Genomic DNA, 13633 nt, shown 5'->3' on the forward strand with positions numbered 1-13633 from the left:
AAAGTCAAGGGCTTTTCTAAATCAGGTATTGACCAATTATAACAAAGTTCTGAGGATTGATCATCTTTGGAGCTCTCTTCCTGAAAAGGTGGTAAAGCAAAATACTTGAATATTTTGAACACAGAGGTAAATAGGTTCTCATTAATTAAAGGGTTAAGAGGTAATCAGGAATGGGTGAGAATGCAGGAATAGGCAGCACAGGCTCAAGGGGTTGAATTGCCTACTCTTGCCCTTTTGTTCATATATTCAAATTGTTTGCATGCTTTGCTTTAAGTTGAACTTTATTCTGAACTTTATTAATGCCTACTCTGGACCAATGCTTTATTCCTTCTTTACAACCTTTAGCATTCCCTCTGCCTTTTGTTCTGACGCCTTTGATTCTTGCCCTAAACCTTCCCTGACTTTCCTTTCTGCTTCTCTTATTCTGCAGATTTTTCCATATCGTAAAGCCCATCACATTTCCACCTCTTTTCAGCTTGGGAAAAATATCATTTTGGATTCAATTTTAACTATGTTCTTGTCTCCAAAGATGCTGCTAATCCTGCTGATTTTCTCCAATATGTTGTTTTATTTCAAATCTCCAGCATCTACAGTAGTTTTATTTTAAAGTTTGTTTCAAGTTTATTTTACTGGGGCAAAATGTCTTTTGTATATTTGGAAGTTGTTGACAATTACAGGCATCCTTTGAAACTAACTTGTGATGACAACATTTGTAACATGTGGAAGTGTATTACTTCTACATAGACTGATGTCTTTCCTCTGTTTACTGTGATGATACAACTATTTCATTTTTTTTCAGCTGATGCACCCAATCTTGAATTCGTTGCGTGATACAGAGAACCAATGGTTGATTGATACTCTGTACGCTTTCAATAGTGGGGATGTGGAGACCTTCTTCTGTCTGAAAACTTACTGGGGAGCTCAGGCATGTTGAATTTTCCTGTCATTCTATAACATTTAGCCGAATAACTGTAAAATATGGCTTAAGGTTTAAAATTGCAGGATGACTTATATAATGTAAGTTAGTGAAATCTTTATTGAATGACGTGATTAGAACAGACATACTATGGACAGGGAAACCTGATAAACTCCAAATTCAGAACCTTTGTCTGAAATGCAATTGGAGCATTTTCAGGCAACTGTGAATATAATGTGAAATAAAGATATGGCAATCTGCTGGTGATGACATCACCAGCACACATGTGGACAAACCCTGACCCCTGTCTTGGTCACCTGATGTCACTGGCTCCATCTGTGTACGTATGGGCCCATTTTATCAGCAATTTTGGCGCTGGAGTAAATACACAGAATCAGTAGAATAAATATATTCATACCATTATTGCAATGAGATGATGGACAGAAATCTTTTGTTAAAAAGGCAGATATGGCAATCAATCTTTACTATGTTATGTCCCAAACTCTCTTTAATTGTTGTATTTTGTCTTTAGATGTGGAAAGATTGCTGATGAGCTGGTCTTAGGGGAAAAGGGGCCTTTGACAGTATGAGCAAGAATCAGTACCACAGCCATAATGATATTATGATCTGATGTTTTGTGGAGCTAAATGTGGTTCTGATCCATGTAGATTAGATAAGTTCCCAGCTTGATTACTGGTACTGCATGAGACAGCAGTAGTTCAAAGTGGCCGGGCTTGGCAACTCTAGGCTAGCACAAAAATAATTTCCAGTGTTCGGGTTCATGATCGTGATTCTGGAAGAGCAAGTTTGTGGCAGATGAATGAAAGTGGAATCTGGTGGAGTCTTTCTGCCATGGCTAACTTCTTTCAAGTAATTGGCCGTGTTGAGGGCAGGGACCTTGGTATGAGTCAGGTTATGGGCAACAGGATGTACTGAAGCTGGGAGAGGAATTTTCAGCATGGGAGAGTAGCCTTCAATAGTACAGTCTGGTGACAAAAACACAGTTGAGGGCTTCAGTAGCAGATGGGCTGAAGCAGGGAGGAGATACATAATGATATGTAAATTTTCATGTTTTCCCAATCTTCACTTGGAGAACACAGTGAAGTAATACAACAATTACCCGGATTTCTTTCCAAAGCAACAGCTATTTTTACCATAGTTGAGAGGTGGAAGGAGAAACTCAAACTGCTTTGCCTGATGTAAGGAAATTCTAGCAACTCGGACATAGTACAGGGAGGAAGACCAAGGGTGGTGTTCCCAACAAAGGGTGGGAACTGCTGTTTTCCTTTATTTGATTCACTGAAGTGAAATCAGAACACTTATACGTTTATTATCCGAGCAGAAAGTCTGGGCAGAAAAACTGGCCCAGTCTAGCCAAACCCTTGTTGTATGTAATAGTGACATAGACACTAATTTATCTTTTCTTCTCTGGCAGTCTGATCTAGCCAATAATGAACAACGATTGAAAGAGAAACTGCAGCTGCTGTGCCTGATGGAGGTAAATTCTGCAGTTACCAAGTTGCTGTGGTAATGTCACAGTGGTGAATGAAGAGCAGGCTGATAGTTAATCTGCAATAAGCACTTTCTAGGATTTTTCAATCCTGAATTTGATTTTAATGTTCAGTCTTACTGAACTGAGAACAGGCTTGAGGGACTGAATGGCCTACTTCAGCTCCTAATTTATATATTCAAATGTTTGAAAGTGAGAATTGCCTGGCAACTGTTTCTTTCTTGCCAGTGTGGTTGCTATACTTTACCAGTCCAGTAACATATCATGTATATTGATCTAAAGTCATGAATTGATAATCTGGAGTCAAGGGGTTCCAGCCCCACTTTAACAGCTTGAGAACTTGAATCCATGCTTGAAAAAATGCATATGAGTAAAATTGATCATAGGCTATTTGTATCAAACCTAACTGATTCAGTAATGACTGTCATAAAACATAAGAGACTTCAGGTGTAGATGAGCAAACTGATCAGAGCACCATGGTACAGGGAACCATTGTAGAATGGGGTAGGAAAGAAAAATGTAGCTCTTATCCTGGATAGGATAGTGAGGGGGAATAGACACTGGCCAGGAACAGGAGTCTCAAAGGCTATGTTGCTTGCTGGTGCCTGGGTTCCTGCCTAGTATCTGGGTTCAGATATCTCATCAGGGCTGCAGAGGAACCTGGAGTGGGAGGGGAAAGATCCAGTTGTTGCGGTCCATGTAGGTACCAACGATAAAGTTAGAAAGAGGAAAAAGGTTCTGCTGTAGGAATATGAACAGCTAAGGGCTAAATTAAAATGCAGAACCAAAAGGTAGTATTCTCGGATTATGACCTGACCCATGAGCTAATTGGCACAAGATTAAAGAGATAAATGTGTGGCTCAAAGATTGGTGTGGGAGAAACGGGTTTGAATTCATGGGATATTGGCACCAGTACTGGGGAAGGAGGGAGCTGTTCCACTGGGACAGGCTTCACCTGAATTATGCTGGGACCAGAGTCCTGGCAAATCACATAACTAGGGCTGTGGATTAGGCCTTAAACTAAATAGTTTGGGGCAGGGTGTAGGGCTTTAAACTGAATAGTTGAGGGGCAGGGTTCTGAAGGCATAGTATCTTTGGGATTAGAGTTGAGGAACTGCAAAGGAAAAAAGATGCTGATGGGAGTTTTGTGTAGGCCTCCTGGCAGTAGTAAGGATGTGGGGCAGAAAATAAATCGGGAGATTAAAAAGGCATCTAAGGAAGGCACTTTTTCAATATTTACAGGGAACTTCAATATGCAGGTGGACTGGGAAAATCAGGTTGGTAGCAGATCCCAGGGAAAGGAATTTGTGAATGTTCATGAGATAGGTTTTTGCAGCAACTTGTGGTACAGCCCACTAGAGAACACGTGGTTCTGGATTTGGTGTGTAATGAGGCATACTAGATTAGGGATTATAAGAGGAATGAACCCCTGGGGGCAGTGACCATAAACCACAGGGTGAATTCTAATGAGAGGGTGAAGCTGGAATCAGATGTAACGCTGTTACGATTAAGTTAAGGTAACTACAAAGACATGAGGGAGGAGCTGATCAGAGTTGATTGAAAGGGGACCCTAGCAGGGAAGACAGTGAAACAGCATTGGCAGGAGTTTTTGGGATAATTGGGATAATAGGCACAGCAGAAATTCATCCCAAGGAAGAAGAAACATACTAAAGGGATGGTGCCACAATCTTGGCTAACAAAGGACAGCATAAAGCAAAAGTAAAAGCATACCTGTGGTGAAGATTAGTGGGAAGCTGGAGGATTAGGAAGCCTTTAAAACTAGTAGATGACTACTTAAAGCAAGGAGAGGGGAGAAGATGAACTATGAGGGTAAGCTAGCTAATAATATAAAAGAAGATTGCAAGAGACTGTTATAGATCTTTAAAAGATAAGAGTGGGCATTGGACCACTGGAAAATGAGGCTGGAGAAGTACTCATAGGGTACAGAGAATTGGCAGAGGAATTGAATAGGTATTTTGCATCAGTTCTTCGTGGAAGACACCAGGAGCATATCAGAACTTCAAGAGATTTGTGGCAGAGGTGAGTGTAGTGGCCATTACTAGGGAGAAGGTGCTGAGAAAGCTGAAAGATGTTTAAATCATCCTGACCAGACGAACTACACCCCAGGGTCCTGAAGGAGATAGCTGAAGAGATAGTGGAGGCATTAGGCGTGATCTTTCAGAAGTCACTGGAGTCAGGGAGAGTCACAGAAGACTAGGAAATGGCCAGTGTAACAGCCCTGTTTAAGAAGGGAAGGAGGCAGAAGACTGGAAGAGGATTAACCTGACCACGGTCATTGGTCAGGGTTTAGATTTATTATTAGTGATGAAATTGAGGAATTCTTAGGAATGCATGGTAAAATAGGGCACGACTTCTTCAAGAGGAGGTCATACCTGACAAATTTGTTAACATACTTTGAGGAGGTAATGAGCAAGTTAAACAAAGGAGAGCCAATGGACGTGATCTATTGGGATTTCCAGAAGGCCTTTGACAATTTGCCACACAGCAGGCAGCTTGCTAAGATGTGAGAGCCCATGATGTTAGGGGCAAGATACTCGCCTGGATAGAGGATTTACTGACCGGCAGAAAGTAGGGATAAAGGGGTGTTTTTCAGGATGGCAGCCAGTGGCTGGTGGAGTTCTGCGGGGATCAGTGTTGGGACGAAGCTATTTATGTCATATATTAATGATCTGAACAAAGGAACTGAGGGCTTTGTTGCTAAGTTTGCAGATGACACAAACGTAAGTAGAGGAACGTGTAGTGTTGAGGAAGTTGGGAGGCTGCAGGAGGACTTTGACAGGCTAGGAGAGTGGGAAAAATGTGGCAGATGACATACGATATGGGAAAGTGTATGGTTATGCACTTTGGTAAGAAGAATAGGAATGAGGACTATTTTCTAAATGGGGAAAAGCTTTGGAAATCTGAAGCACAAAGGGACTTGGGAATACTAGTTCAGGATTCTCTTAAGGTTAACATACCGGTTCAATTGGCAGTTAGGAAATCTAGTGCAATGTTAGGCATTCGCTTAAGGAGAGTTAGAGTAATGCTGGGGTTGTATAATGCTCTGGTCGTGTTTGGAATATTGTGAGCAATTTTTGGCCTTGTAACTAAGAGAGGATGTGCTGGCCTTGGAGGAGGTTCAGAGGAGCTTCACAACATGATCCTGGGAATGAGAGGCTTGTCATATGAGAAGTGGTTGAGGACTGTGGGTTTGTATTTGATGGTGTTTAGAAGGATTGGGGGTGGGGGGCAGGGTTGGTGATGGGGATTTCATTGAAACTTACAGAATACTGAGGCCTGGGGGGAGTGGATGTGGAGAAGATGTTTCCACTAGTAGGAGAGACTAGGACAGGGCACGGCCTCTGAATGAAGGGACGACCCTTTAGAACTGAGATGAGGAGGAATGTCTTCAGCCAGAGGGTGATGAATCTGTGGAACTCATTGCCATAGAGGGCTGTGGAGGCCAAGTCATTGAGTGTATTTACTACAGAGATAAGTTCTTGATTAAAGGGCCCGAAGGTTATGGGGAGAAGGCCGGAGAAGATGTTGGAGAAACTTCAAACATGATTGAATGGCCTAATTCTTCTCCTATATCTTATGGTCTTAATTAATATAATTGACTGTTACTTGCATGCTGAAGTGGGCTAGGAAGTCCCTCAGTTATATCAAGCTGCTCCTCAAAGGAAGGCTAATAAATGCTGCTAGCAATGCCACCAATGCCCATATGTAGCAAACCACTTCTGAAAGTTTAAGGAAGTAGATTTTATTGAGGGCACTTTATCACATTTGATAAAACTGAGTTGTTTGACTGCTAAGGGAAATGAGTGACCTTGGTCTAAACTTGCAAGTTTTCTTTCTGTCTCTCCCATTTGGCTTCTGCTAAGCACCTTCCTGGACATAGGTTAAAAAGCAGGCTCTCATCTCCTGGCACTAATTTTGACAGCTCCGAATCTGTGCTGTGACTTTGTTTGAAAGTAGCAAGACCAGTGGTGTGATTCCTGACCAAGGTTTGAGCCATTTTATTAAAGCAAACAACCCTAGCGCAGTTTTTTAAAAATTGAGAAGCCGGGGAGGTTACAATTGCCACGTTAGCTGTTAAAAGGTTTAGTCCTGCTTTAAGCCACTAATCTAAGTAGAAGACAGCACGTTTATCCCATTATGCATAGTCCTGGTGGGCTATCACAATTCACTGGGGGAGGTTGTTTGAAGGAACCCAGTATCTTAATGCTTTTGCAAATTAATTGATTGCTGTGATTTTAAAATGTGTTCCCAGAATTGACTATACAACTGTCAGGAACGGTTGAGCAGTCTGGGCCCTTGAAAAGTCAACAGTGACCAACTGCTCACTATACTAATTAGATCTGTAACTATTTACAAAGGGATCTCATATCCTGTGGTTTGTTTCTAGATTATTTTCTGAACCTCACTGCCATTACTGAACTCTGGTCTTTTGCAATAAAAATAGAAATGTTGGAAGTACTCAGCAGGTTTGGCAACATATGTGGAGAGAAGTCGACATTTCAGGACAATATTTCATCAGTTTGGTCATTATCCTAAAGTGTAAACTCTGTTTCTCTCTCAACAGATGCTGTCTACCTGCTGAGTATTTCCAGTACTTGTGGTTTCTGTTTCAGATTTCTAGCAATCACACTATTTTGTTTGTGTGGAGGTATGGGTGGGGCAAGTAGTGATTGTAGAGTTTTCTTTCTTTACCATCTCTCTCCCATATACATCATGCCAATTCTTCCTTTCCATTGAAAGCAGTAAAAGGCAAAATTGGGTGGTTGTATAACGGAGAGGTGTACAGTGCAAGTGACCATCCACTGATTAAACTGCCAGCGGTCCATAGTGCATATTACCAATATTATCTAATCAGCTAGTTTTTGTTGTCACCGTTCCTTCTGTTGTTTTTATTGAAGTTCTTTATTTTTCTGAGATGGTGTTTACAAGACCAGCAAACCACCGGCAAATGACATTCCAGGAAGTATCCCACCAGGCCAAGGTATCTGTCAATGAGGTGAGTTTGAAGCTGATCATTTAAGTCACTGTTTGCGCAGAGGCTGTTCTCTGGTGAAACCCTGTCCAATCCTTTCTCCCACATCCAGTCATGATGGAGCCCAATTCTAGACGTCTCCAACATTTCCCCATTTTTGTGTTTGAAATGTATAACTTCAAGTTAGCATGTAAACAACCTGGGTAGATTAAATCTTTCTACTGCCATTTCCTCCAAGTTTCTATAACTTTGCACAGCAAAATCCTGGTAGTGTGAGCCATAAAGTTTGTACGTAGATGGAGGTGCTTTGCCAGTCTCCATTCAATACAGAAGGTATACTATGTCTAAAATGTAGAGGAAACTGTAAGATGTTGATGAAATTAGCTCTATTGAATAACAGTAAATAACCAAAAGGCCTACGGTTTTGGCCAGCTCTGTCATTACTAGTTGCAGTATGGCTTATCTCTTGTGCATCCGTGTTTTATCAGCTTCTTCCTTAATTGGTATCTAGGTGAGAACTCATCTGCCTGATAAAACTGCACATGATTTCTGAAATTTGAGCTTTTGACTTTGCATTTTTATCCTTTTTGACTTTTAACCGCCTAGCTGTTTCAGCTATGGGGTGGGATTTAACCATATCACTCCTGAAATCTACTGTAAACCCACATAGGAAGATAACCTTGTTCTTCACTTTAATTGAGAGATCAGTGCAATTAGTTTGCCAGCAACTGACCCACAATACTACCCTCTTCTCCTCTCCATGTTGTGGCTCTTTGTCTGGCACTACACAGGGGAAATTGACCTTAGCAAGCATCTGTGAAGGTGGGATTTATTAAACCGGCTGATATGAGGTCGTTCACATACTGTTTTAGTTCTTGTTCAACATGTTCTGTCAGGTTGAAATGCTGGTGATGAAAGCACTGTCTGCGGGCCTGGTGAAAGGGAGCATTGATGAGGTGGACCATAAAGTTCACATGACCTGGGTTCAGCCACGAGTCATGGACCTGCAACAGGTAAATCTTCAAATAACCTTCAGTTTCACAGTTACATATAAAAAGCCATCAGCTTGTTGTTTTTTTAAAAAAACTTAAGCCCACAAATTAGGAAGCACATTTTCCACATGGTGTAGTGAAAATTTGGAGTCCTTTAGCCCAAAATTCTGGATGGCATTGCCAACTGAAATTTTAGAGACTCTGGTGGATACATAGTTGTTAAGTAAGGGTGACAAGGATGTGAAAAAAAGACAGCAATTTAGAGAGGAGGTACAAAGAAATCATGATGTAATTAGAAGTACAGGCTTGAGGACTTGAACAGAACTCAGTAAAAGAAAAGAACTGCCAATGCTGGAAATGTGAAACAAAAACAAATTGCTGGAGAGACTTTGCAATATCTGTATAGAAAAAACAAGCACCACACTGTTCTGAAAAAGGGTCAGTGGAATTGAAATGTTAACTGTTCTTGAGCTGTTCTCCTGCCTTACTGTAAAAGAAGCAATTGAGCCTGGCTACTGGATTGAAAGAATTTATTCACTGGCTTGCATGAGCTGCCTGGGATACGTTGTCACAGTGTTGTGTTCCTCAAAAATAATTGGCTTAAAAATACATCTGCAAAAATCATCTAGTGAGTCATAAGCCGGCAGCATCACTCACTATGGAATTGAATCAATTGAAGTTGACTGTTAAATTTAACTTTCCCTACATAGAGTTAAAATATGGAAGTTTCTAACATCAGATTGAGATTACTATTTCATTTAAAACTGAGATTGTGAGCTGTCTGTTGTCTTAACACATGCAGCAGCATAAAGGAGAATCATGACTTAAAGGGTCTGCTCTGAATCAGTGGCAGCTGTCAATTCCAATCAGGAAGTTATGGGTTCAGAGACTCCAGCACATAATTCAAGCTGACAACACCAATTGGTGCTCAGGCAGAATCGTTAAACACAAGCCCCCTCATTTAGATGGATGTAATGCACTTCCCTTGGCCAGCAATTAACCCTCACTGACCTTTGCCTCCCTAACAGTTGAATGGCACTTAAGAAGTACAGCAATCCCTTCTAAATTTCCTTGGTTTTTAAAACCATCTTTCTTCCCCTTTCAGTCACAACCAAAAATAATTTTAGAAATGGCCTTTATGCCATTCATTGAATGAGTTCACAGCTAATCAGGGACCCATGCATTCGTGGTGAACCGGCACCCGCTGCGTAGTGGATTTGGGAAGTCTTCATGCTGCAGAAGCTAATCTAAATACATTATTTAGTATAACAGCAGTTCCATTAGTAAGTTAACATTGCATTTCTGGGCACAGCCCCCCGTCATTCTCTACCTATTCTATAGAAGCTACTGTCTGTAAATATACAATCAAAGTTTTACAGTGAATCTTAAACCATTGCTGTGGCAGGTGTTTACATCATCCAAACACATCCCAGTATATCTTTAGACTGTTTCCATGTGAGATGGTACTATCCTGGTGATTTCTGGTTATATTTAGTGTGTGAGTGTATGATTGAACCTTTAGGTATCTGGTATGAAGGAGCGGCTGGAAGCTTGGTGTGCTGATGTGAAGAATATCTCCATCCTCGTTGAAGACCACGCACATGAGGTTCTTGGCTGAAACCCCACTGCCCTCACATGTGATTTGAGTTTGTGTTTGTTGATGCTAATGTTTAAAAACAACACTGTTCTAATGTTTTGTTTGCTGCAAAAGCAAGTTAATCCTGTTATTTCCTTGTGAAATTTAAATAAACATATATCCTTTTGTGTGTTTACACAGACGATGAGATTTGTTAATTCAATGCGTTTGCATAGTTAAGGTTATAAATGTTTTGACGTTGCATTTTATAAGTTTTGTTTCTAGCCCCGTAAGTGAGCCATTCTGAATCTAGTTCGGGAAATACTTAAGAAATAGGGACAGGAGTAGGCCATTTAGACCATAAGACATAGGAGCAGAAATTAGGCCTTTTTGCCCATTGAGTCAGCTCTGCCATTCAATCATGGCTGATAAGTTTCTCAACCCAATTCTCCCACTTTCTCCACATAACCCTTGATCCCCTTGACAATCAAAAACCTATCTATCTCTGTCTTAAATATACTCAATGACCTGACTCCCACAGCCTTCTGCGCCAGTGAATTCCATAGATTCGCCAATCTCTGGCTGAAGTTTCTCATCCCTGTTCTAAAGGGTCTTCCCTTTACTCTAAGGCTGTGTCCCCGAGTCCTAGTCTCTCCTACCAATGGAAACATCTTCCCAACGTCTACTCTGTCCAGGCCGTTCAGTATTCTGTAAGTTTTCAATTAGATCCTCACTCATCCTTCTAAACTCCATTGAGTATAGACATTAAAACACAATCTGTCAAATGTACTGCCCTATCTGTTGAACCTTCCAGTATTATGCAAATTTTGTTGCAGTGCTTGATGTTGGAGGAACTTTACCCATAAGCATGAGGAAAGCATCTGAGAGAGAAATGCCAGTCAAAAGCTTGGAAAAATAACGAGTGGCCTGCCAAACTTTCCTGACTGGTAATAGAAGATATCTTTATAGCCACCACACAGCACTCCAAATAGAGGGGGAAAGCACCACAACGAGTCCAGTGATTAATTTGAGTTTCACTTTTTGAATAAGTTATCCCCTTTTGACATTCTCTATGGTGACGAGCAATGAAATTGCTTGATTTAATGTGGTAACAACTATAAATGTGCATGAGGAAATTAATGCTCTAAAAATATTTTTGCTCATCAGCAAATATTGCAACGGTGCAGTTCCTGAACTTCACCTTCAATGACTTACTGGTCCACCATTGCGATTTTCTTTTTGGTAATGAAACCCAAAAGTTTCAATCTTAAAAACAGTTAATGTGATGTTCAGAATTCCCAATTTTTATTCCAAGAATGTTTGCAAAAGAATGCACAAACTTTGATCCAGGGTAGTGAAGCTTCTCACTGTGAAGATTTTTTCAGAGAAACAAAATAAATGCACCTTGCTTAGTCAAAAAACAGTGCCCAATTAAGGTATGCTATCAAAACAGGAAGTGTTGGAAGAACTCACAACGTCTGCATCTGTGGAGAGAGAAACAAAGTTAGGGGTTCACGATCTGTGACTTCTTTTAGAACTGGAAAATGATAGGTTTTATTTTGACAAAGGGGGGTAGAAAAAGAGTACAAAAGATGGTGAGGTGCCCAGAACAAATGACAAGCAACTGGAAGGTCAGGCTTATTCTTATGAACGCAGCAGAGATGCTCCACGAAGCAATCACCCAGTCTATATTTGGTCTTGCCAATGTAGAGGAGACCCATGTAAGCGGCAAATATAATAGACTAGGTTGAAAGTACATGTAAATCTTCATTTAGGTATATTTGGGACCTTGGACAGTGAGGAGGAAGATGTAAAAGGTGTCATTTGCAGTTGCATGGGAAGGTGCTGTGGCAGTGGTCATGAGGAAGAGCCATGACACTTCTTCAGATGAGCAAGTTCTTCCTATTGTGTTGTGGTTGTGGCAATGGGGTCTCATGACCAGCAGAACCAGGAAGTAAAAGAGACCTTTAGATTTAAGTTTAGGTTTTATTGTTAAGTGTACACAAGTACGGGGTACAAGAGTACAGTGAAAAGTGCACCATGTCATCACACATGCCAGCATGTTAGATATTGTACCTTGGTATTCTGTACCTTAGTTGCAGAAGTAAAAAAAAAAGAAATAAGTTTTAAAAAGTGTAGTACTACAGTCATCTTAGTACAAAAGTGGAAAAATAAAGAAATGAAGTTTTAAAAAGTCAAAATTGTGAATATACTGGATGAATTAAAAGCAATCTTTCTAGTACTCAAGCTGAATACATAAGTATATTTGGATAAGAATACAACTGAAGTTATTGAAGAAAGTAAGGGTAGAAATTGGTGCTAGTCACTGCCTGAAGCTGCTCAACTGGCTGTGTCCATCCACAAGTTAAGCCTAAGACTATTTGACTATAGACGCAGTCATAGTTCATCTTTAACTTCAACCCTTCACACCAGACAAGCAGCACTTCCGTTGCAAGTTGCAGGCCTGCAGCTCTATCCTAAGGAACTGAAATGTCAGTTTTATAAGTATTGATTATCCTTATCTGCATTTCATCCTTCCAGCTATTTTGTTAGTAGTGAGTAGTATTTTGCAATAAACTAACCTCAATCATTTTAGGAATAAAGCTTCATTGTTGGTTATTTTAAGTTTAACTTTAATTAAGTTTAACTGCAAATTAAAAGGAGAGTACATGCATTCACACAAACACGCAAGAGCATGCACACAAATTCTGGGTGGAAGTACATTGTATGTGTTCATGACTATTTAGATTGTGAAAACGTGATTACTACCAAAGGCTGCCATACTATCAGAAGGAGTTGGAGGCCATGTCTGTCTATATTGGTGCCTCCCAGCTTAATGAGGTCTCTGTTTCTGTGCAATTTTGGTGGTTTGTTAGCCTGAGTTGTTTCAGCCGCAGTCTTATTGAATGGTGGAACAGGCTCGAAAAAACCAAATGTGCTACTCTTTCTCCCTACTCATGTTCTTTATGTTCTTTGTTTACAGAGGGTGGCACAGTGGCTCAGTGGTTAGCACTGCTGCCTGAAAGCACCAGGGGCCCGGTTTCGATTCCATCCTCGGGTGCCAGTCTGTGTGGAGTTTACACATTCTCCTTGTGTCTGTGTGGGTTTCCTCCAGGTGCTCCAGTTTCCTCCCACAGTCCAAAGATGTGCAGGTTAGGTGTACTGGCCATGCTAAATTGCCTGTGGTGTTCAGGGCTGCATACGTTAGGTGGATTAGCCATGGGAAATCCAGGGTTACAGGGACAGGGTAGGGGGGAGAGTCAGGGTGGACTCATTGGGTTGAATGGCCTGTTTACACACTGTAGTGATACTACCTGTGCCTTGAGTCTGATAGCAACATTCCTAACTTAATTCCTTTCCTTAAAAACAAAAACAGGAATCGCAGGAGAAACTCAGCAGGCCTGGCATTATTCCAGTGAGAAAATAGTTAATGTTTCGAGTCTAGTCACCATTCTTCCTTTCATTACACCTCTAATTCATCACAGATCTGTGGTATCTTATTCTTGTAATTAGGTAGGCTAGAGAAGCAGAAAGGTGTAGGTAGGGAATTCCTAATCTTGGGGTTTAAACAATGAAAGGCAAAGCACTAACAGTGGAGTGATTGAAACTGGGAGCGATTGAAACTGGGAGCGATTGAAACTGGGAG

General features: G+C 40.9%; 1 protein-coding gene across 2 annotated transcripts in view; it reads left to right on the top strand.

Moving 5' to 3' along the window:
- The window catches only part of LOC109935957 (26S proteasome non-ATPase regulatory subunit 13), a 35529-nt gene extending 25340 nt beyond the window's left edge, over nt 1-10189 (top strand). For both annotated transcript variants that reach the window (XM_048612127.1, XM_048612126.1), the window contains exons 9-13: nt 800-925; nt 2352-2414; nt 7363-7443; nt 8316-8432; nt 9934-10189. In XM_048612127.1, the coding sequence (XP_048468084.1) occupies nt 800-925; nt 2352-2414; nt 7363-7443; nt 8316-8432; nt 9934-10029 (483 nt within the window). In that variant the 3' untranslated portion in view covers nt 10030-10189. The remainder of the gene's footprint in view (nt 1-799; nt 926-2351; nt 2415-7362; nt 7444-8315; nt 8433-9933) is intronic.
- The last annotated feature ends 3444 nt before the right edge of the window (nt 10190-13633 follow it).

The sequence above is a fragment of the Rhincodon typus genome, chromosome 25 (genome assembly GCF_021869965.1).
Source record: "Rhincodon typus isolate 14 chromosome 25, sRhiTyp1.1, whole genome shotgun sequence".
In the NCBI taxonomy this organism is placed as follows: domain Eukaryota; kingdom Metazoa; phylum Chordata; class Chondrichthyes; order Orectolobiformes; family Rhincodontidae; genus Rhincodon; species Rhincodon typus.